The 24,713-nt window shown below is 39.6% G+C and overlaps 1 protein-coding gene across 6 annotated transcripts in view; it reads right to left on the reverse strand.

Moving 5' to 3' along the window:
• Window positions 1–15,884, reverse strand: part of Runx2 (RUNX family transcription factor 2) — a 228,915-nt gene extending 213,031 nt beyond the window's left edge. For all 6 annotated transcript variants that reach the window (XM_078019941.1, XM_040282023.2, XM_078019943.1 and 3 more), the window contains exons 1-3: window positions 15,409–15,884; window positions 6,648–6,804; window positions 492–596 (exon numbers count right to left, since the gene is read on the reverse strand). In XM_078019941.1, coding sequence (XP_077876067.1) covers window positions 492–596; window positions 6,648–6,804; window positions 15,409–15,780 — 634 coding nt within the window. In that variant the 5' untranslated portion in view covers window positions 15,781–15,884. The remainder of the gene's footprint in view (window positions 1–491; window positions 597–6,647; window positions 6,805–15,408) is intronic.
• Window positions 15,885–24,713: the final 8,829 nt, after the last annotated feature.

Raw genomic sequence — 24,713 nt, forward strand, 5'->3', positions numbered from 1 at the left:
GCAAATAAATTCTTTGTAATTAAGCAGTGTGCTCTTTACAAAGGGAATTGAGTGGGCGAGTTAAAAAGCTAAAACACATTCTTAGGCCATGGGAAACATACCCAAATGCTTTTTGACTAAGCTTAAGAATTTTTAATTTATTCTTTGCTTCTTTAGCTCTTCTGGTTCTGTTCTGCCCTGTCCATTGTGTAGAGCAGATGAGCACAATTTCTTAGCAAATAATTGTGATGACAATAATTATTTACTCATTTACCAAAGTTATAGAGGCCTTTGTAATTTTGTGGCTAAGGTTAAAACTATAATTTTATTTTCCATTAACTGGTAAGGTCTACTAATTGTCCCTCACTAAAAATATATGCAGATAACTAACTTTGCAAAGACAGTACTTACAGATAGTATGTACATTACAGTAACATTAACTCATTTAGAACAAATTCCTCATAGGCTCTCTAAAAACTATCACTATTTTCAATAGAAAGGCAAGTACTTACTTCTGGGTTCCCGGGGTCCATCCACTGTAACTTTAATAGCTCTGTGATAGGTAGCTACTTGGGGAGGATTTGTGAAGACTGTTATGGTCAAGGTGAAACTCTTGCCTGCAGATTAAGGGGGGGAAATACAGAGTAAATATAAAAGGCAGTATTGATGATTATACAGCAACTGTCTAAATTTCATTCAAATCTCTTTTACAATGAAACAGAGAGTCAAAAGTCCTTACTCTAAACTGGAAACCCCCTGACAGCCACTTTTAGGATGATTCTAAATTCATTCAGTATTAAGATCATCTTTTTCACTACAGGACTATGTAAGAAGGTTCTGATTCCTCCTCAATAGCTCCTCAGTAGCAATATTTGTAAATGAAAACAAAAACCCTAGTCCACTTGGGAAGAGTTCTCTTCCTTTTAATTTTTCTCCAACATCAGGAACACATCCAAACACAATTTTAGAAGCCCTTATTTAGGATTAGGTCGTGACCCCATGAGAGAACAATAGTAAATCATTGTTGATTATGTTATTTACTTCACATGGCTTTAGCATTTCATTTGCTTAAATGAACTACAATAAGAAGATGAAAGAGGGAAGTTCTTATGGGAATCATTTTAACAGGAGCCAGTGTCTCCTATCCTGGCCTTAATGTGCCTGTGGTATGATGATTTCATCATTACTGGAACAAAGTTTTTCTCCTCCCTGCCCAACCTTCCCCTAACATACATCCCTGCTGTTAAATCTTGAAATAACGCCTTGATGGTGACTTATTTTCTGCTAAATGTATAGGACATCTCTCAACATAAACATGAATTTTTCACTTTTAGCAGAGGCTGTGCTTCATTGAAATACTATATCTGATGCTTCAAATTAATGAGCTAAAAGCAATGAACCAGGGTTGGGGGTGGGTTGGCAGCAGATTTGGATGTCTGCTTTCTCCAGAAGACACCAGACTCTGTTACACAGACTCACTGACAGTTGTAATCAGTTAGATTTGCAACGGTTAGTCATGTCAGATAGTCAAAACTGCAAACTGTTACAAGACAGGAAAAGGTGGGCGTGAAACAGTGACTCAATAAAACATTCAGCAATCTGGGGCCAGAGTACTCATCTAGTCTGCTCCTGTAACAGATAAAAAGCTCATTTTGTTTTGCTTTGTTTTTTGGTCAGACTTTCCTTTCTTTTACTGAAAGCTGAGGGTATTAAATCAAAACACAAATCTTAAACAATATGTAGTAATGCAAAATTTAATGCAGTCTTTTCAAAGCTTAATATGGAACAGGTTATATACGAGTCTTAATGTAGAACAGGTCTTTGGCTGTCAAGTCTAGTGAATGGGTTTTCTTTTCAACCCAGACCATGTAAGTTCCTAAAATCTGTTTAAGACACACATCATTTGTTACTGAGTATACACAGCCTTACGCCAAGGTTCAAGGGGAGGGGGCAGGAGAAAGGAAAGGAAAGAGAAAGGGGAGAAGGGGAGAATTAGATGAATATTGATTAGAAACCCATTAATCTCCCTCTAGTCCATATACATTCTCTCATTTAACCCTGCACAGTTAGATTTATCACCCTCATTTACAAACAAAGCCAAGAGGGGCTTAGTAATTTACCCAAATTCACACCATCAATAAGTGGAAAAAGTGAGGATCTAAACCCAAGCCATTCTGACCTTAAAATTAATGCTCTTTTTAAAAATTTTATTCTGCCACTCTGCCAGAGAACATGAAAAAGAAATTATTGGTAATTTACTTCTAAATGTGTCTCAAATAGCTCTCTGTGCTCAAGAAATAGTAAGTATATAGAAAGTAATGTAATATTTTAGGCAAGGATGATGAAAATACTTTTAAAGTGTCAGAGATATATCATATTTCATCCACTACATAGTAGATATTACATGGATTTAAGTAATTTAATTCATTAGGAAACAGAGGATTTATTATCAATATTATGATTAATCAGAAGAAAAACAACACAGCCAGGAGTTTAACTTAGTCACAGAAAACTGAAAATCTATAGAAATGGACATTAGAAACTTAAATAGGAACCACTAGGTTCAGATTAAGGCCTCAAAATAGTGGAAATATTTGGAGGACTGAAATAGTTGATTCTCTAGACTGCAAGTTAATTTCCATTAAAACATTTTAAAATGTGCTTTTAGATGAAATTAGTGGTCCATGGATCCAGAACAGCAACTCTAATACTGGTTCCAATGACTTTGGTCTTTGAAAGACCGTTACCATCCATGACACTAATCTTAATAAATCAAAGATGTACGTTTCTCAGTTATCCTTAATGTCTCTAAATAACAACATTCTATGCATGAATTTACCTAAACAGGGTTTGAGAATATTTCTATTTTGGATCTTTACAACCTTGAGACATTAAAAGTCATCCATGCTTCAAATTCAGGGAAACACTCATGTAAAGACAAAAGTCAAATAGAAAATTCACCCTTCAAATATAAAGCACCTAAATTCTCAGAGCAGAACCACTTTTCCCTTAAAAAGAGGTGGGTTGGGGTTGGGGTTGTGGCTCCGTGATAGACTGTTTACCTCACATGTATGAAGCACTGGGTTCGATCCTCAGCACCACATTAAAAAAATAAATAAAAGGTATTATGTCCATCTACAACTAAAAAGTAAAATATTTTTTTTAAAAAGAGGTGAGTTTGCAGGCATTGTGAGGCAAGTCTATAATACCAGCAACTTAGGAGGCTAAGGCAGGAGAATTGCAAGTTCGAGACTAGCCTCAGCAAATTAGTGAGGTTTTAAGCAACTTAGTGAGACACTGTCTCAAAATAGTAGGGGAAAAAAGAGAGAGTTCAGGGAGGAAACAAGTATTTATGTAACAAATTTCCCAAAATCAAATCCTATGGATCACAACTAAAACAAAAATTGAAAAGGTTCCATCTACTTCTGATAGGCCTGTTCAGTAGGAACAAGCATGTTAAGTTGAAGAAACTCTGACCCAACTTGTCATTTAGTTTTTGTTTTCCTGGGTCAAATGTTTATGTAGGCATGATGATTTTCTTAAATTAAGAAAAGTTTTTCCAAATTTCATTTTTTAGCTCTATGGTAAAATTAAATTGACTTTTGTCCTTACATGAGTGTTTCCCTGAATTTGAAGCATGGATGACTTTTAATATCTTAAGGTTGTAAAGATCCAAAATAAAATTGATTAAAAATACAGTTCTTACTTAGGGATAACAAATTGTATCCTCCATAGTTTCATTTAGGAACTAGTTCTGCAGTATGTCCTCAAATCATATAGTTTTCAAGATAAATATAATGAACTGTCATTGATTGTCAGTTCCAATCTGAGGGGCTGCTTGGAATAGACAGGAGAGGTAAGACTATAAGCCAGAATGTATCCTAAAATGACAAAATACTGTAGATGCTTTAAAAATGCTAGTAAACTATAGGGAAGAGGGGAGGAAGGGAAAGGGAGGAGGCAGGGGATTAGCAAAAATGATGGAATGTGATGGCCATCATTATCCAAAGTACATTTGTGAAGACACAAACTGGGTGTCAACCTACTTTATATACAAACAGAGATATGAAAAATTGTGGTATATATGTGTAATAAGAATTGTAATGCAAAAAAACAAAGTACATGTATAAAGACATAAATTGGTGTGAACATACTTTATATACAAAGATATGAAAAACTGTACTCTATAGATGTAATAAGAATTGTAATGCATTCCGCTGTCGTGTATTTAAAAACATAAAATCAATTTTAAAAAAAGCTAGTAAACTAAATTTACAATTAAAAATCATAAGTTATTTCTAATTCAATGCAAGTTTCATTGATAATCTACTCCTATTTCAAGCATTTTTAAAAGTTGTAATAAGACAACCCATAAAGTCTAGTGACATAACTCATTAATAAATCCAAGACCATTTGTCAGTTTCTGAGAGTTTACATTTCTATGAGTGAAAAGGGGAAATAAGTGTAATATCTGGGGAATTTGGTGGGTTTTTTATTTTTTTAACACTATTGAAAACAGAAAACTTGTAAAGCCGGGAAAGAAAATACAATAGTAGCAACATGTTGATAAGACACAATAACTTAAGAGAAATGGAGAAGTGTGAAAAATCAAAGAGGAAGCTGGAGTCTGTTATAAAAGCAGGTCAGGTACAAAGGGTACAAAGGCAAGTTAAAGGGTTTCCTGACACTGAAAAACTGACCCACTTTTTTTTAGAGTGTTACATCTTATCAGTGTCTCTCTGTTTTTTTCTCTCTCCATTCCAACTTGATATTACTGTCTCCTTGCATACAGTGTTGATAAAGTGATATAAAAATCTATTATTAGTGATAAATCAATTTTTCTGTCTCTCTCCACTGCTCCCCCCAACCCCCATCTAAATCTTGAAGACAAGTCTGGACCAATTTCTCCATCCTGCCTCTGGCAGCAGACTGTAGCATTTCAGATCCTCCACCAAGTCCCGGCTGCTTCAAAGGAAAAATCCTACTTTCTTCAGTTAAGATCATAAGAAATATAGGGGGAGGGGGTCAGCTCTGTTTGGACATAATTACACTTCATCAAAAGAAGCTTTCTTCATCTTCCATGCGTGAAAAGTCTGCAAGCAGTTAAGTCTGTCTTTTTTTTTTAAATATAAAAATTGCTATTTGGGAAACCAGCCAAAACTCAGAAAGCCAATATAGTAAAACAGTGCACACCCTTTGTTTCTCTTTGAAGTTTCTTAAATAAATACGTTGAGGGTTTACAAAGTACACTATCACTTTGCCATAGTTTCTACTCAAATTGATCAGAAAAGAGTTATGTAGCATCTATATACAAAAAGACAATAAAAACACTAGATTGAATCTGTAAAATTAAATATTACACCCAATCCTTCAAATACTAAAATTCATTACTCTAGTTAAAATTAAGGTAATTTTACATAAGAAGAAAGATTCAATCTAGAACATACAGGTATATCATCATGTTCATATTTTTCTTAATTTTTACTAGGATAAAAGAGAAACTTTAATTGTACTATAGTCCTGCATGATAAACTGAAATAAAAGCATTATTACATACACACACACACACACACACACACACACAAACACACACACACACACACACACACACGCCCCATCAGTCCATAATGATAGAGCATATGTCTTCTTTTCTTTTAATCAAAGTAAACTAAACATAATGCAGTGATAAACCCTCTAGTTTGGGTTCTAACAGAGGCTCTGAGCCTCACTGTATTTCAAATAACCTTTCAGTGACAGATTCTCATTAGCATGCATCATTTTTTCTTTCTTAAGTTAAAAAGTACAACTTCTTGGCCCTGTTCCTAGAAAGTAAACTAAAACTACTCATCGGAAACAGCTTTGCTTGAATTTCCCTTATCAAGTTTTTACAATGGTAATAATTTGACATCTGATCCAAACTACAGAACAATTATTAGACATGGTTTAAAAATTGGTGCTTCTCATTTCCTAATTCAAACCTGGGCTGCAGTGAATTCATAATGCTTTCAATTCGATTTAACCTTATTCCTAAATAGATCTACTTAGTATCTTCTTGAGATACTTAAAATTAAAATTTATCATTCATTTGTTCAGGCAACTTTATATCGTCATCTAACATAGTAATACCATTAGTCACTTATTCAAATGAACAGCTTTCTATAAAATATCATAATTTTAACAGGTTCTTATATATTATGAGAACAAATTAAATCACATAGAGACAGCCTGCAGTAGTGAAAAGCATTATGTTAGCTGTCCTTGCTTCAACTTAGAGCAAAATTGATTAGTATCAAGAAATTGATTCAATGTATTCATTTTACTTTCCCCTTTGCCAATTTACTCAATTATGTGACTCATAATTCAGAACTTGATCCTCCAATTGGTCTTTTCTCTATCTTATGTGCTCACAGTCAGTGAAATTAGGAGGTAGTTCTTCTGGAAACACTGTTTGAATTTTCAGTATCATAAAACAAATGAAAAAGGCCTGAGTACTCAGAAAAACACTCAACTGCGTCTGGATGCATTTAAATAAAATCTTCTGTAATTCTATTCACTAAAAGAAGGTGTTGATTTGTATGCACACTAGATTTGTATACAGACAGTCCACATTTCATCAGAGGATCCTAATGTGCTTATTCCATTATCAGTATTAAAAATCAGAGACCTACCTCGTCCACTCCGGCCCACAAATCTCAGATCGTTGAACCTTGCTACTTGGTTTTTCATTACAGCAGAGGCATTTCGGAGCTCAGCAGAATAATTTTCATCGTTACCCGCCATGACAGTAACCACAGTCCCATCTGGTACCTCTCCAAGGGCTACCACCTACATATAACAGGAAACACAGCAGCAATAATGGCACATCAGAAAGGCTTAAAAAAAATGAGAATAAATTCTCATTGTAAGTGATGTGTCTTATCAAGACTTAGTGCTCTGGTCCAGTAATGGCAGAAAGGAATGAAGCATCTGTATATGGGTTATGATGCCACTTCAAACAGACCAATATTTCAGGGTCCACCCATTTCAAAGGCAGGCATAAATTTCTCTCATTTGTTTTTGGATTCTTCACAGAATATATGTACATTCTTATTAAATCCCCATGTTAGGCTGTCCACAGGAATTATGCCTCAGAAGAAAGGTTGATGCCCCATCTGTAGATTGCATCACACACATTAAGGCATCTCGTCTACAGCTTGGAGAGCCATGAGGTGTTCTCATCCAAATCTCTGGCCAAAAAGTAGGAAGTGTGATCAGCTCTGCAGAAGAAACCTTAAGGTGTAACATTTGATTTCCTGACTATATGGAGCCCTGGATATAGTGGAGTCCACATTTCATCTCCTTACATGGGGCTACATATTTAGCTTGCGATAAATGCCTACTTTGTAGTGGGACCCAGTGAAATACTTAAAAGTCTAGATGCAGAATATATATACTAAGCTGAAAATAATCAATGACAAATGAACAGCAAAAACAAAAAATATACCCACAGCCACACTTCTAATCTGTTTTATTCCATCTACCATCTTGGAATGACACATTTGCCTCCTTAATCTTCAACTGTTAGGCTGAAGCAGATTAACTCAGTTGAGTAAATATTCAGAATAATCAGTCTTTGAAACTAACAGACATTTTCTCTGCTCTACCTCTAGGGAACGGAGTTTATCCTGGTTAGCCAACTTACATGTGTACCTGTGATTAACATGGGGCGTGGTAATAGAATACTAGCAGTGTACAAAACTCACTATTCATAATCCACTACCAAGATCCTGCCCCCCAGTAACAATACTTTCTGTCAACCAACTTCTAGGATTCTCTATTCAGGTTATTTCCATCTCCTCTTCACCTAGCATCCAGATGCCCTCTTGGTAACCTAGCTACAGGAGTACATTGTCACTTGTCTCCAGCTACAGGAGTCTATTGTCAGTACTGACAATGTTACTCTAGTGTCACTCTAGGGTGCTTCCCTGTCTGGCAAATATCCCACTTATCTTTTTCTACATATAGTGCTACTCTCTTCTTTTTGAAGATTTCCATAAGATGAACCTAAGCATTTAATATAATGTTCCAAATATGCTTGGTACATATTTTCAATAAAGCAAATTTCTTATAATATAGTAAAATAGACACCATATCTATATTTTAGGGATAAATTTCCCCATCCATGAATCTCACCCCTCTCCTATATCCTTTCCTCCAGCAAGGAAAACAAACAAAACCTTGTCATTATTTTCATCGCCCTTACTTTTCTCTTAGGTTATTTCTAAGTTCTATTCCTTCTATTTACCACCTTGTTTTTCAATCCAAAACCATAAACCTTCCTGAAACTATAGGGCCCACTTTCCCAACAGCCCACTATACTCAAGTAATCTTCATTTCAATGTGTGTTTCTGGGTGGATATGTGTGTGTGTGTGTGTGTGTGTGTGTGTGTGTGTGTGTTTGTGTATAAGTATATATGTATGATCAACCTACTCCTTTTGATACACCAACCCAAAGCTGAGAGACTCACAAGTCCCAATTATATTAGTTTGAAAACTACATGAGGGAAGGGCCTTTATTTCATGTCTTCCTCCCAAAACAGTGTCTGGCACATAGTGTTTAATAAACATTTTTTTAAAAAAATAAATGAAAGAGCTCCATAAAGAGAACCACTTTCCTTAGCCAGAAGTCTGTGGGGCTACCAGATAGAACTCTGAGAACCAGTTAAAGGGTGAGTCATCATCATTTCTCACCAGCAATAATGTGCCCTTGCTTCAGACCAGTTTTCTGACTTTTTCTGTCCCAGAGGAGAGAAGATCATGGTAATGACCCTTTACTTGTAGTATAAGGTTATTCTCAATCTGAGAAGTCTTCAAGGTCAAGAGCAAATCTTTTGAGAACTAGACTTCCTCCCTGCATGCTTGATCTAGTACTTCAAGAGACTACTGAATATAGTTAAAACTGTACTCCTGAGGGAGGCCATGTATCTTTCAAATTCACAATGACAAAAATGTGCACATTTGAAAATACTCAAATAATTGATGTTTGCCAGTATTCATCTGAACCTTCAATATTTTGTGTTTTAACACCTGCTGTGTGGCTCTCTCTGTCAACGTAAATATTATAAAGATAAGAGAAAAGCTCTACTGTTCAGAAGAGAATGAGCGAACTAAATTTAAGAGTCTCCAATTTTTCCCTACTTTTGCTACATATCTACTATTTCCCCACATAAGTAACTTCATCCTCAGGAGCCACCATTTTTCAATATAATTTGGAAATAATTTTTTTAAAATCTGTCAAATATATGCGTATCATACTATATAAACAGAGAATTGTTACAATGATCTGCTTTTTGTAAGATGAGGAGGATAACATAGTTCTGCTCCAACCCTGCTGATGGCTAAACAGGCTTTTATTTAGAAGCATCCTTAAAGAGTTCAACTGAATATGTGATTCTTCACTTCATGTCCTGGGATATTCTTTGGTGTTGTTGAGGATAAAGGATGATTACTGGTGGGTTTCACTCAACTAAAGCTAAACTACAGGAAATAATAAAAGAAATCTGCCCCAATATGATGGTTTTCAAGAGCTATGGGACATTATTATTTTACTGCATATTTTTAACATAATGAATTTTTTTAGTTAGAAGAAAAATAAAATTGATTCAATATGGGAAAATATGAAAAAAGAGGCTAAGAGTGAAATACATATTTTACTTTGCTTAAGCAGCATAATAATTACCATATTTAATAATGGTATGTTTTACATGTCACATTTAACAAAACAAATAATCACAAGTTCACGAGTTATGTAAGTATTCTATGAGGCTCAGAACTTGGCCTTAAAAAAAAAAAAACTAACACAATGCAGTGACAACCTTCCATGTTATGGCTGAACTCTGGTTTAATGGCTAAATATATTGTGTTTTCTGCTATTCACTCTACCAAATCAGATTGCCCAATGTTTTTCTGAGAAGGAAAAAAGTGTGTGTGTTGGTGTGGAGAGTGTGTAGCACTGTATTTGACTTTATATCAATCAGAAGGGTAATTACAAGTTTGACATTTTGTTTGTTTGTTTGTTTGAAGTAGATCTCTGAAGCTAAAAAGTTTCCCTGGGAAATTCTCAATTGTGTTTATTTGAAAGAAAACCAAAAGAAGGAAGAAATTTTTACACATTTCATGTATAACAAACCCAAGCAATGGAAAAATATTTTAAGGAGTTAAGAGCAGTCAAAAATGGCTCTTTAACTAGCTAGGCGAGAGCATGAGTTAAAATTTTTATCCATATTACCCAAGATAAAAGTACTGCTACACAAATAATTCATGATGAAACCTTTATCCATTACATTTCTAGGTATTTTTAAAATATAAAATCTACAAATTAAATAAACCTCATGGGAAAGAAATTTTATGCACTGACATTTCTGAATTGATAAAGGAGTTCTTTTATTTAACTTACTTCAATATAACCAGCATTTAAATCACATGTATATAGCATGTACAAAATAAAATAAAAGGATATTTAATTCTAGCAATGGATTGAAATTTTGTCTGAAACTCATGACTAAAACTGTGAATCACACTAAAAGAGGAGTAATAGAGAATTAACTTAGACCCTTAAAATTATTTCTGTGATCTTAATATTGGATATTAAAATTACTCATGAAATTTTCATGGATAGAAGTATAATCTTAGCTAATCAATTACTCTTACAAAACAATTTGCAGTATAATTAAAATATGATTATTTTTCAAGACAGAATCTGACCAAATCTCTCTTTATAATAAAAAGGGAGGTTGAGCCAATAATTAAAGAAAGCAAAAAATTTAAGTAAATTATCAAAAAGTTTCAACAACTACTACTAACTTTTAGAACTTAACCCAGAATTTACAAATTCTAAAGAAAAAAATAAATATAATATACCATTTCAAAACATTTTTTGAAATTCGAAGAAAATTTTGATGGAAATTGTTTCAATTTAAGCCAGCAATTTATATGTCATGTATTAAGATGATTTAAATCACCTAATAATGAATATTCTGGAATTTTGAAAGGACACAAATGGCAAGGCCAAAGGGGAAAAAATGAGACACATGTACCCTACTTTTTCTCAAACAGAAAGTTTCTAAAATTTTAAACAATATTTCCACCTAGAAGTATTTGTTCCAGCTAACTTACCAATAAGTTTTATATGTTCAACCCTAAAATATTTAACATTAAATAAGTTTTATTGCTTTTAAAGATATAACAAAAAAAATGTGTCTATCTTCATATAACCTGAAATCTGCTATGATTTACATAATTTTGTATGACAATTTACGTTGTTTAATAAGGGTTTAACAGGTTTAACAACCTATTTCCTCTTTAGGTATACTTAGATTTTAAAAGATATAAACACAAAATCTGATCATTAAATACATAGGAAAAATGCGATTCACTAGTGTCACATATTTATAAACTGTATACTTGCTTTTGAAGAGAGGAAAATGGCTAAGGATGTCGAAAAATGATTTTCAAAGAGAAGCTGCTGTCATTTTGAAACTTCCTTTTTATAAATACTGAAAAGTATTATTAAAGATAGAAAATTAACTACAAGTAGTAGATCGTATAGCTAAAATTATGTGTTCTTTCTTTAACTTTGCCAGAAAAACATATGACACTGGTAAACATATATAGTCCAGTGTTCTCTTAACTGAAAACAGTGCTATAGGCTTGCACTACTTTTAGTTTTAAAATATACATCTGGACCTAAAAATTTCTGCATACTGTTTCAGCTTGAAGCTATTTAAAGAAACTTAGTTATGAACCCTTAGTTATGAACACAAAGCTTCACAGTAGAAACGCTGACAGACCCCTAACTAAAAAAAGTGCTACTGGACTGAAGAGTTGACTCTCCACTATTTCTACCTGACCATCAACTAATGAGCTGAATTTGCAAATTGTTTCTTTGTCACTAGAATTATCTGAGACAGAAAGGGCCCTGAATCTTCTAATAGCATGCCTTAACTATTTTAAGCTTAAAGTGAGATACACCTGAAAGAAATGTTAAAAATATTTCCATTTCCTTGACACCTGGGGGGACTGAGTATTTCAAAACTGCAGAACTTTGTTAAAAATATCATGCTGATAAACAACTGTATATAAAGTATAAAAGTTGCTTTTGTATTTTTATATGTTGCGGAATAATGAATTATTTTAATATAATCCTAAAACAAAATCATATGAACAATACTAATACATTCCCTACTTAATGTAATACGCTGTCAATATCAAGCTGAAGCACTATTTTAAATTATTATATGAAAACAGCATACTGAATTCATCTGATTGTCTACATTTCCAAGCTCAGTGATAAAATAAGAACTCAGTAAATACTGTATTGATTTCAATACCAGACTTCTCAACAATTCAGTTCTCTGTATTTTTAAAAGCATTTATCCCTAGCTGGGGTTGTGGCTCAGAGGCAGAGCACTTGCCTAGCATGCGTGAAGCATTGGGTTCAATCCTCAGCGCCACATTTAAAAAAGCAATAAAACTTTAAAAAGAGATACTGTGTTCACCTATAACTATAAAACATTTTAAAAATTTTAAAAAGCATTTACCTATCTGCTATCTACCTAACAACACTGTAATTTATTTTGTACGGATCTGTGAATATGATAACCAATTTGCTGTCATCACTTTTAAAAAGGAGACTTCATATTATTTTTTCATTACACGTGTATTTGATTATGTTGCAAGAGTGTAGAAAGTCTGTTGCTTTCAGGCTTTTATCCAAAAGCAGGATATTTTTTAAATAGGAATGTTTTTACATCATTTGAATGAAAAGGATAAAAACTGCTGTCAAATCTGAATGTTAAAATATCTATATATATATTTTTTAGCAGAGATACAACATCTAAGTAAATCTCAACTGTCACTCCTTTTTGTAATTCCATTAAACACAAATATGTGGATGGTAAAACACTGAATCAGGGTTTAAGTTAACACAATTCATTATTCAATTAATATAAATTGCAATATTCAATTTAAAATAGTTTTGTGTTATCTATGGTCTGTTAACTAGTTAAAATAATAAGAATATGTTCTGTATAATTAGTAAGTATGATTAATAGAGAAATTTATTTTCAAAATAGTTTTTAAAGGATTGAAGTGAGAAAGCCTAGCCGACAGCCAAAATATCTGAGAATAGCTCAAACCACATAGAATTTTATCTTTATGTGAAAACATCCTTTCTATAGAGAATACTCATGCTCAAGATCAATTCAGCATCATAAATCGTAAAAACAGTTCAAGACAGTTATACCTTAAACGGGTAGCAAAAACGTTACATCAAACATGTAAATGATATCATCTAAGAACCTAGCCTTATATGTTCACATAGCCTCATCTGTGGCATTATACCTACTAAATATCTACTTATTTGTATTTTTTGCTGTTTTCATTCAGGTTTTCTGTCTGGTTTGGAGGCGCTATGAGAGACTGATGTTAACAAATTTCCACCCTCACATAAGGTTAATTAGAACATTCTGGGCCCTCATGCGATGAACATTATGAAATACACCTCTCGTGTGGAAATTTCACTTTCTACAATTCACTTATATTCTGACCTTTTTCATATTTCAAGGAAGAAAATATTAACCTACCTACAGGATGGGTGCTTGATAAAAGGAGGAATGTCTACTTTTAAGTCATTTTAAAAGACCATTTCTTGAGCCAACTGCAAAATGAAACCTGCCCTAGAATACAACATCCCCTTTTCCATAACAATTCATTCTGATTCCTGTTCTGATAGGAGACCCAGCGAGATAACCGGCTCTAATTGACCCGGACTCCTCTTTCTTTCCACCCCGCCCACACACGGTCTCGGAATCGGTGCGCGGGGTGGGGGTGATCCCCAACTGGGAACTGCCAAAGGGCCCGTGGGAGTTTGCCCCAAGGTCCACCCTGGAGGGACTGACAGGATGTCTCCCTTTTCCCCCCTCTCTTTTCTTTCCCCCCAGGCCTTGCTGACCCTGCTCCCCACAGTTCCCAGAACCTGGGGGACCCAGGCCCCCTACTGAGTTGGAGGAGTGCTCACCTCGAGGCTGGCTCACCGCCCCCTCCACGCGGGTCTCTAGCCCCGCGAGTGCGGAAGGCGGGGAACCGCTCGTCGGTCCGCCCGGGGCGTGCTGCTCCCTGGGGGTTCCGTGTCTCCCCCACGGCTAGGGCTGTCCCGAGACACCCAAACCGCGTGGCGGAGCCGCCTTGGCACTCGGCCCTGAGGGAGGCTCGCGACCCCACACCCTCAACCTGCGACCGTGGCTGCTACTCCCGCTGCGGCCGCCCACCCGCAAACTAACGGGCCCGCCGGGCGGAAGAGGCCTCTTGGAAGCCGCGGACTCCCACCTCCGAGCCCAGGCCACGGGCGGGAGCCACCCGCGACCTTGCACCGGCCTGAGGAACCCAGGGGACTTAAGGCCTTTAGGAATAAGAGTCAAGTAAACCTGCACATTTTCACCTCCCTTTTCAGGTCTGGCGAACCGAGGTGGTTCCACAGGTTTCCCTCATCCCTCCCAGGCGGCGCGAGGCGGGAAGTTCGGTCCCCGCTGCAATAGGCGGCCCGAGCGCCGGCCCCTTCCCGCGGCCCGCGCCTCCCCGCACTCCAGGTTCCGCGCTCGGGACCCCAGAGCTGCCCCGCCTCGGGGTACGCGAAGACCCTGGCGGCCCCGCCTTCCTCCGGGTAACGGGAACTAGCGCGGGTCAGCGAACAGCGCAGACGCCCCCTGTCCCGTCCCCCCTACCCCGCCCTCCGTCCCCAGGCTTGCCTGGGACCCTCCCAAGCCCCCGCCACGCTGCCCACGCGCCCCGGTCGGCACCCAGCGGACGCCAGCCCCTGAGCCCGGGAGGGGCCGGGGCCACTGAGCTCCCGCTGGTCAGGGAGAGGGATGCCGGATAGGCATCTGGCTGGGAGGGAAGAGGGAAGGACCGCACGGAATCCCGGAGAGAGGCGGCACGGGCACCCGCGGTGCGGGGCTGGCCGGGAGGAGGACGTGGGAGTCCTCAGGAAGAGTGCCGGGGACCCTCGCCTCCTGGAAAGGGGGCGGGGAGGAGCGAGAGGGGCTTCGCTGCAAACAGTGGGCACCTTGGGGCGCCGGGGGGAGGGGAGATGGCGCAAGCGAGTGGGTTAGAAGAGGGGCCGGGAGATCTGAAGGGTGGGTACCTGGAAGGGGGTACGAGGGGCTGAGGTCGAAGTGGCAGTGGGCACAGGTGGGAAAGAGGGGGTTTGCGGGACGACTGCCCAGAGCCCACCGGGGCATCCAGAGGAAGAAGGCCAGTCAAGGTCCCTCCTGTCGGAACCGCCGGGGCAGAAGGTCTTGGAGGACCTCCGGGCGGCCCCCGTGGGCTTGGAGACGGCCGCTGGCAGGTTCGGCGCGGCCTGACCAGGGGCGGGGGGCAGCAGTCGCCTCTTACCTTGAAGGCCACAGGCAGGGTCTTGTTGCAGCGCCAGTGCGAGGGCAGCACCGAGCACAGGAAGTTGGGGCTGTCGGTGCGGACGAGTTCGGCCGGGTGGTCGGCGATTATCTCCACCATGGTGCGGTTGTCGTGCGGCGGCCGCAATCTGGGCACAGCTGCCGCTGCCGCTGCTGCCGCCGCCGCTGCCGCCGCCGCCGCCGCCTCCTGCTGCTGCTGCTGCTGTTGCTGCTGTTGCTGCTGCTGCTGCTGCTGCTGTTGCTGCTGTTGCGCAGCCACCACCGGGCTCACGTCGCTCATCTTGCCGGGCTGCAGGCTGCTGGAGGGGGGGCTGAAGCGCCGGCTGGTGCTCGGATCTACGGGAATACGCATCACAACAGCCACAAGTTAGCGAAGTGGCCGGGGGAGGGGGAGGAGGGTGGAAATGGGGGGCGAGGAGGAGGAAATTGAGGGGGTGGAGGCGAGACGAGGGGAAAGGATGGAGGTGATGGGGCTGAGAAGGTGAGAAATCAAGTTCGACGAAGCCAACTGCGGGGCAGAGTCTGATGGGGCCCCCGGCGGCGATGCGGAGCTGTCGGGTTGGCGGGTAGGGAGAACCAGGAGGCGCAGATCTCTGCCGGAGCCTTTGGATCACCCGGGGTGGCAGCTGTGAACGGGCGCGGGGGTGTGTTTGGCCCGGGGAGGCGGGGGACTTGAGTTTGCAACTTGCAATGGGGTCCCTTGGGGCACCGCGTCCTGGGTGCGCTGGCGCCCCCTCCCAGTTTGAATCCGGCGGTGGAGCGGAGTAGATTCAGCAGACCAGCCCCGGGGTCGGCATTGCCCCGCGCTGCCCGCCACCGCCGCGCCGCGCGCTGCAACTCAGCTACAGGCGTCCGCGCCGCCGCCGCCCGCCCGCGCCGCCGCCGCCGCCGCCTCCTCCGCGGCGGCTGCTTCTCCCCCCGCGCCGGCTGCACTCTCAGATTCCTCCAGCGGCGGCTGCCAGCTCGGCTCCTTCCTTTTTCTTCTCTTCGCGCCCTCTCACTGCCACCTCCTTGCATCCACTCCCTTCTGCTATTTGCAAAGCTTCTTGGTCCCTCGCGCTTCGAGGTGCTAGGGGGTAAGTCGTGGGCAGCGGATCTCGGGGCAACGGATCTCGAGCCTGCGAATCGTAGCCGCTGCCGCCGCCCGCCGGCCGCGAGAAGGAGCCCCCGGCACGCGAGTTCAGCTGCCGAAGCCGAAAGAGGCGGCCCCAGTCTAGGGGGATCTCGCTTGGGCGTCTTTTTCTCCCCCCAACCCCAGGACGAGGAACCCCTTCTTGGTCCGATGAGGTTGAAGCTGAGATGCCAGAGAGCAGCCGGCTGATCTGACTGTCGTTATTTTTTGTTGTAACTTCAGGAGAGGAGGAAGGAAAATACTTGAGTGTCTGTGCTGACTTCTCAGCGCTCTTCACCCTCCCCTACCCCACCCCCACCTCTGCCGGAGCAGCTCCGGGTAGGGAAAGACAGATTTTGCTGGATTTGGGTATTTTTTGTTTTAGGTGACATTTAAAAAAAAAAAATAGAGGCTGGGGAGCTTGTCAAAATAGTTTTTAGAAACTAAAGTGGAGAACCGAACACTTCTTTTTTCTTATATATTCATTCTTGTCATTCCTAGAGAACAAGGATGAGTATTTTTAAAAACTGGGAAAACTATCAGCTTGATAATTAAGTTGCAGAAGCCTTTGCTGGGGGAAAACCCTAGCAGTTTTCCATGAATTTCAATCTTTTATTAAATCTATCCTGCGTCTCGACTAAATCTAGTGTCTTAACTTTCTTCCACACCGCTCCCAGGGGGAAAAATTTTTTTTAAATAAAAAAATGCTTCAATGGATATTTATTTATGTATTTATTTCCCAATGTGGGTTTAAAAAGCGACTTTGGATCCCCCAAAAGGTTGTGGTCGAGAGGATGAAGGAGCGCGGAAAAAAAGCGGCAGATTTTTACCTAAAATGTGGTTTTTGGAGGCTGGGATTTCTAATGATTAGGTTTTTGTGGTTTATATAGACACGACTTTGGCTAAGGCGATCATTACGCTGATGAGAGTCAGAAGCACGTGGGTGTCTCCAACCAGCCTCAAACTCTGAGTCTTCAAAACAAATAAAACAATGTGCGGCGCCCGCAAAAGCCGGGAAATCCGCTGGAGGCAATTGCACCCCAAGAAGCGGACACGAGGCTGTTTCACCTTCTGTGTTGTGTACTCTTACGTTTCCAGTTTATTAAGTTATCTTAAACCTCCCAACACCTGACAACGTGTTTGCAAAAAGAACAGTCATTTGTTCTAGTTTCAATGCTTCCTAATAAGGTATATGACAGTAATAAGTTATTTTATAAAATAAATGAAAAATTGGAATGATGGTTGAGTCATTACTTATCTCCTCCCATCTTATTTAAAGGTCTTCACATACCTATTATTTGGTGTTTTTATTGCTCAGTGCAAAAACCTCCCTCACCCTGAAGGGACCTGCTGCGACCCTCGGTTCACTTAAAAACACCACTTCCAATGGATGAGTCTGTGCCGGGGGTCGGCGCCTGGGCAGGGGCCTGGATGGGCTCCGAAGGCATCTGGGACGCGGAAGAGGATTCTCGGTGCCGGTCGCGAACCTCGGGGCCCATTTCAAGCAGAAGATGAACTTGTGGTCGCGCTACTTGGAGACCCAGATTGCACAGCCAAAGACATGCTCGGGGGATTGAGGGGCTTGCAGACACCGTGGGCGGTAACTAGGCGTGCCCTCTCACCCGGGTAAGGATGGAGATGCGGGACACTACTCTGTCCTTTCTGTTTGGTCTTTATTTTACCTTCCCTTTCTCCATTCACAACTTCACGCCTTCCTCGTCCTTCGTTCTCTTTCCCACTCTTCTCTTAAATTCCTGGCTTTTCCCCAGATCCCACCATAAACACGAGCCTCCTCGCCGCGCCTCTCCCCCTCCCTCTCTCCACGACCGCCTGCCATCGCCACCATCCTGTACACGGAGAAACAATTCTGTGCCAACCTCTGTGACACACCCTCCCCAAACTACTCCTCGCACCTAGTGGCCTCCGTGCCCCGCGCGCCACGAGGGTGTGAGAACCCTCTTATCCTGACCAACTGGAAACGCAGCGAAGAACTCAACTGTGTGCTGCGCGTGCGACTTTAATTATCTTTTCGGTCACAGGGGAGAGCTCTAACCTTGGGTACCGCAGCGCGCGCGTAGTGCATTCTTACGTCTCCCCAGGCACAGGCGGCTAACACAGGAGAAGCCAGGCTTCCCCTCAAAAACTATAGGAGCTTTTTGTACAAAAGTTTTTACTCTCCGCAAGCCTTACACACCCACTCACATGTAAACTTGCGCATCCACACACACACTTATGATGACAAAACTCATACGTGTGGCTTTTTTTTCCCTTTTCTCCCTCAACCCCACCCCACCCCACTCCACTCCTGCCTTTAGTAGGGCAGTTTTATTTGGGGCAAGTTGTGCCACTAACAGAGGCGTTTGACTTGTTTCGTTTTTAAATGTGTGGGGACTGCGAAGGAAGGGAGGAGTTACAGGAAATGAATTATTTCTGTGACCAAAGATAGAAATTCCTTAGTAGGTGACATTCTACCTTCTCTGGGACTTGTTCACAGAATAGAGAACTCCCCGTAAATTTGGAGGCACTGGAAAGAGTTAAGATTTCAAACATGAGCTCTCAGAGGGGCTTTTTAGAATAAGAAATTCTAGGGCCATTTGAATCTAAGAAATCATCTTGGGGACTTTTCCAATCTTTCTGCATCACTATTTAATCCTTTCTTTGTTTTACTTGGTGGGTAGGAAAATATGCAGGCCTCAAATGGTTAGAGGTTTTAAGGATGATTTAATCAATAGTGAGATTATTTATTTTAATTAATCATATCCGGTAATTCAATTTTATAGGCTTCCTCTGCATCCTCCCTCCATTAAATATTTCAGTGGAACTAATATAAGCAGCTCTTGGAAGTTACTAGTCTTGGATCCCTTAAAATATCCTACAGTTATTTATAATGTGGAAATGAAATTTTCCACTGAATACCCTAATAACATTTCAGGTATCTGGCACAGGAGATTTTGTCTCCTTTCAAAAATATCCTCTTGCTGAACATTCACACTTTCAACTGGCACTGGCTGAGTCTGGAACTGATGATGTCTTGGCTCTGACCATTATATTTAAAGAAGAAAACATTTTTTACAGACCCCTGAACTAAACCTCTCCTGGTAATAGCAGACACAGGAAAATCATGAGGTTTTACATTTGTGTATTTTATGCTATATAGTTTGCTTGATCTCATCCCTGAGTTTAGATTTTCTTCTCTATGAAAATGTTTTTTGGGAAAAAAAATCCCCCATTATATTTCTCTCTAGAAACAATTATCTTTTCAGTTGTATGTTATGTCATTAAAAAAAAAATCATACTTTTTTTTTCCTGAAAAGTGACAGCTCTGGAAGATACAAGCATAATTTCCCCCTCCCTGTCCTTTAACCCTTAATACAACTGTTTAGTAACAACACCTGGCAATTCTGACTTTCCAGGCAAAGAATATGTGAATTATTTATCCAGTCAAAGAACTGAACTCCCAAACTGGAAACAAAACTTGGGCTTCTTTATTCTGGTTTCTTGATCTAACTTCTATATGTTAATATTTTAAAAGACCCTGTAAAATCTTAAAATATTTTTCAATGGATGGACCAGCTAATAAAGTGGAACAATCAAAGGAAAATTATGAATATACTGATAATCCCTAAAGCTTTCAATGTGTTATATGGAAAACTTTGCAAACACAATAATCGTTGTAGAATTTTCCTTTAGACCATGATTGAGTGAAGGTTGAACCCTGAAGAAGTAGCATTGTCAAGGGACCAGGAGTCATCATACACTTAAGGTCAATGTGCTAAATCTGGCCTAATGACTATTTTTGTAAAGCCTACAAGTTGAGAATAGTTTTTGCATTTTAAAATGGTTGAAGAAATTGGGGCTGGGGTTGTGGCTCAGCGGTAAAGTGCTCACCTTGCACTGTGAGATCCTGAGTTTGATCCTCAGCACATAAAAATAAATAAATAATATAAAGGTTTTATGTCCAGCTACCACTAAAAATATATTTTTAAAAAAATGGTTAAAGAAAGTAAAACAATAATATTAATGATTCAAGAAAACAATGTTAAATTTCAGTGTCTATAGATAAAGTTTTATTGAAACACACCTATACTCAGGTGTTTATGTATTGTCCATAGCTGCCTTTACCTAAACCAGAAAAGTTGTTTATTTGTGACAAGGACTGAAATGACCAGAAAGCCTAAACTATTTACCATCTGGTTTTACAGAAAAAGTTTGCCACCCCCTGCCCTAAAATGAAAAGCAATCTAGGAATGTAGTGGAATCAATACCTTTATTTTTTAATTTATTTTTATGTGGTGCTAAGGATTGAACCTAGGACCTTGCACGTGATAGGCAGGCACTCTACTGCTGAGCCACAACCCAGTCCAGTGATTAGGTTTTTTTAAAGTAAAAAGTGTATCATTTTTTGTTTTCTGCATAAACTGTTAATTAATTGGGAAAATTTTTTTACTCAAATACAGAGAGAAAAGAATGAATTAGTGTGTTTTCCTGGAATTCTTAAGAAGAGTTGTCTAGTACATTTCTATATTTCTATATCTTCCATTGTTCTTCAAATATAATGGTAACATATTAACGAGATCAGAAAAGAATGAGGGGCTGGGGTTGTGGCTCAGTGGTGGACCACTTGCCTCACATGAGTGGGGCCCGGGTTTGATCCTCAGCACCACATAAAAAAAATAAACAAATAAAAGATATTGTGTCCATATACAACTAAAAAAATATATATTTTTAAAAAATAGAGTGAGGAAACTCTCCTGTAGTCTGACATGGAAAAAAATAGCGAAGGCTTTCTGTTTTATGCATGATTATACAAGAAACATAAATGAGTTTACCAAGAATTTTCTGGAATGTAATATAATCACAAGTCCTACATATACTTTTAAGACAGCTTAATAACTTAAATGATCCAAAGCTTTCTGACATTTTTTTCATTTTAATTTTTTATACAGTTAACTACTGTCTGATTTGTTTTAAGCTCAGTAATTTTTTCCCATTGTCAACAGACTATAATTATTTGCATGGCTGTAACAAGAGATAAAATGTTTGCAGTGGCAGACTTAGCATCATAAATCTTTCCTTGTTGTTCTAGTTAACATTCCCATGGGCCATCTTTGGGTGCAATGTTGTCATAAAAAGGGTGATGTTTGCCATATGATCTTTCAGAACCCTATTTATGCAGTATCTATGTAAGTGCTCTTGAGGAAGGATATTGACTGAAGAGGTATATATTTTGTTTGACTAAAATACCAACTTGCCCGAAGAAACCATTTTCTAAAAAGAGTCTATCACCCAGGATTCAGAGAAATAAAACATTTTCCCAAATCAGCCCTTTGGTATTTGGGTGTTGGCAATTGGCCTATGGCAATGATCAGTAGCAGTGATCTCTGAGCAGCAGTGGAATATTATATATAAAATTTACAGAAATCTGAAATGAAACATCTAAGCACACCCTAAAATTAAAGTTTCCTGTAGTAATTCAATCATTTTTTTATCAAATGGATCTTAAATTATCTTCAATGCACTAAAGAAGGTGCTATCTAATTCTACACTTATTTCCCATGGTTCCAAAATTTCACTTTTGATGGGGGTGGCTACTTAACCAGGTGTGCCAGCCCCCATACCCTGACATTAGCCTGAGAAATGTAAATCATAACACTCTCAATACATCTAACAAAGTTTTTTTAAAAAGTAATTATTTTTACCACGTGAGAAATTTGAATCACAAAATAGGGAGGTTTGAAAAATAGAAAAAAAAATAGCAAGAGTACAACTTAGTCACCATTCTCAATGCTTTGTTCCTCTGGTTTCCTCATCAGAAATGCTTCTTCCAGTTTCCTCCCACACCCCCAAGCTTTTCTGGATTAGACTTTTCTTGGGGAAAACACTTTCTTCTTTCCACCTAGTCATGATCAAATTCTATCAGCAATGGCTCTTTTATCTTCTCTGACTTGAAGTGATTCTCCTGATTTATCTTTTTAATTGGCCTATCTTTTAAAATCACATTCCAATCAGTCACGATTTTTCTTTTTTTAATATTTATTTTTTAGTTGTACACAATACCTTTATTTTTATTTTTTATGTGGTGCTGAGGATTGAATCCAGGGCCTCACACGTGGTAGGCAAGAGCTCTACCTTTGAGCCACAACCCCAGCCCCAGTCACGATTTTCTGCATGACCATTTTTCTTCCTTAGGCATGCCAGTTATCAATTCACTCCCTCTCAGCTCCAAATTCACCCTTTTTAACTGGTTCTGTGAAAATGGTTCTGGGCCCATTATATATTTCCCTTTACCAGCTGACATTGACATTTTGTCAGAAGAGGGCATTGGAGAGACATTGCAGAAGGAAAGATTTTTGTTCATATAACAGGTTTCTGCAGTGAAGCACATGGATCTTACCAGTTCATGACTCCTACAGTATGCACAGACAGACAGACACACACACACACACACACACACACACACACACACCATCTTCAAGGGCCAGGTGCTGCAGCAAGGCTGGCTTCTTCAGAACCACATTCCTGCAGTGCACATAGGCCAGCAGCAGCTTCCCCTAGCACCCTCCCCTCCTGGGCTATTTGTAGCAATGTGCCTCTAGTGAGATATCACCTTGTAAACAGCTTTCCCCTTCACCCTCCAAGATATATTTGCAGTAAGTTCTAACAGCATAACTTCTCAGACATCCAGTGAGTCAAAGCTTTGGAAGGCCTGTACCTCAGCTCTGAAAAGGAAGTGGGGAAGATTCCTGGAAATAGTGGATGCTCTTTATTTTCTATATTCTTTTATTTATTCTCTTTGAAGTATTTTAGAAAATACTAAACTACATCAAAGGGGCGAATATGTTTTGGGGGCCCAGTGCACACCTATGACTTGGGAACCTGAGACAGGAGGATCTTGAGTTCAAAGCCAGCCTCAGCAACAGCAGGACATTAAGTGACTCAGTAAGACCCTGTCTCTAAATAAAATACAAACTAGAGCTGGGGATGTGGTTCAGTGGTTGAGTGCTCCTGACTTCAGTCCCCAGTACCCCTTCCAAAAAAAAGGGCTGGGGATGTAGTTCAGTGATTAAGTGCCCCTGGATTCAATCCCTAGTACCAATATATTGACATATATTTATATGTATGCACACAGGCACGCATACATACACAAACACCTATGTGTGTGTATGTGTACGTGTCTGTGTGCATATGTGTGTGTGTGTGTGTGTGTGTGTGTGTATTAGGACATTAAAGAGATCATTCTGTCTAGAAGAGAAAATAGTAGTGTAGTAGAGAATTGTAGTCGTAGCTAAGTCACAGAAGGCCTTGGTACCATGATTCCCGTCTTATATGCACAATTATAAAAGGGAGAAAATTCAGGATGCTTTTAGAAGCAATACTCTTGGTCCTTGCTATGCTATTTCAGCCCATCACCCTCCTTGGTCTGAACAGGAGAGTTGAATGATGTTTCTCTGGTTAGGGTTGGTACTAGGATGAAGTGGAAAAGTCGTGCAATTGCAGAGTCCATACTTTATCGAGGATATTTTTGGTATTAAATTTAAATTTTAAGAATTTTTAAAAAATATTTCTTTGAATACTAGGCTTTTTGGAACCCTCTTACATCATGTACCCAAAGCAAGTGCCTTATCCATTTCATTCTGGTCCAGTATCAGCCTGTTAGTATCCAGAACTTCCAGAATGATTTCTGACTTCCCTATTTTATCAACATCTTTTATATTTAATGTATTGCCAAATTTAAATACAAATTGCAATAACTCCATATTCTCCCAGGAAAGAATGCATTTTTAAACTTTCAGTACCCAATCGAGATATCAGTGGCAGAGTTTGACCTTCACTATGTGAGGGTATTTTGTGCATGTGTCTGTGTGTCTAGACAAAAATACTGTCACATACCACACACATGTGTGATACATTTAGCTGGTTATCACTCTTTATCAAAAAACACACAGATTATCTATTTATTATTAGGCAATTTTTTAAAGGTAGAAGATGTGCCTTCTTTATTGTTTTTATACATTTTAGAACTATCTTCAATTTTAGTTAAATATGTTGCAAACACAGTTTATTTAGGATTGTTATACTTCATTTAAGAATGTCCTTGATATTAAATTAGTTAGATTCTTTCTTTTGGGAGGATACTGGGGATTGAACTCAGGGACACTCAACCACTGAGCCAT

The sequence above is a fragment of the Ictidomys tridecemlineatus genome, chromosome 8 (genome assembly GCF_052094955.1).
Source record: "Ictidomys tridecemlineatus isolate mIctTri1 chromosome 8, mIctTri1.hap1, whole genome shotgun sequence".
NCBI lineage: Eukaryota > Metazoa > Chordata > Mammalia > Rodentia > Sciuridae > Ictidomys > Ictidomys tridecemlineatus.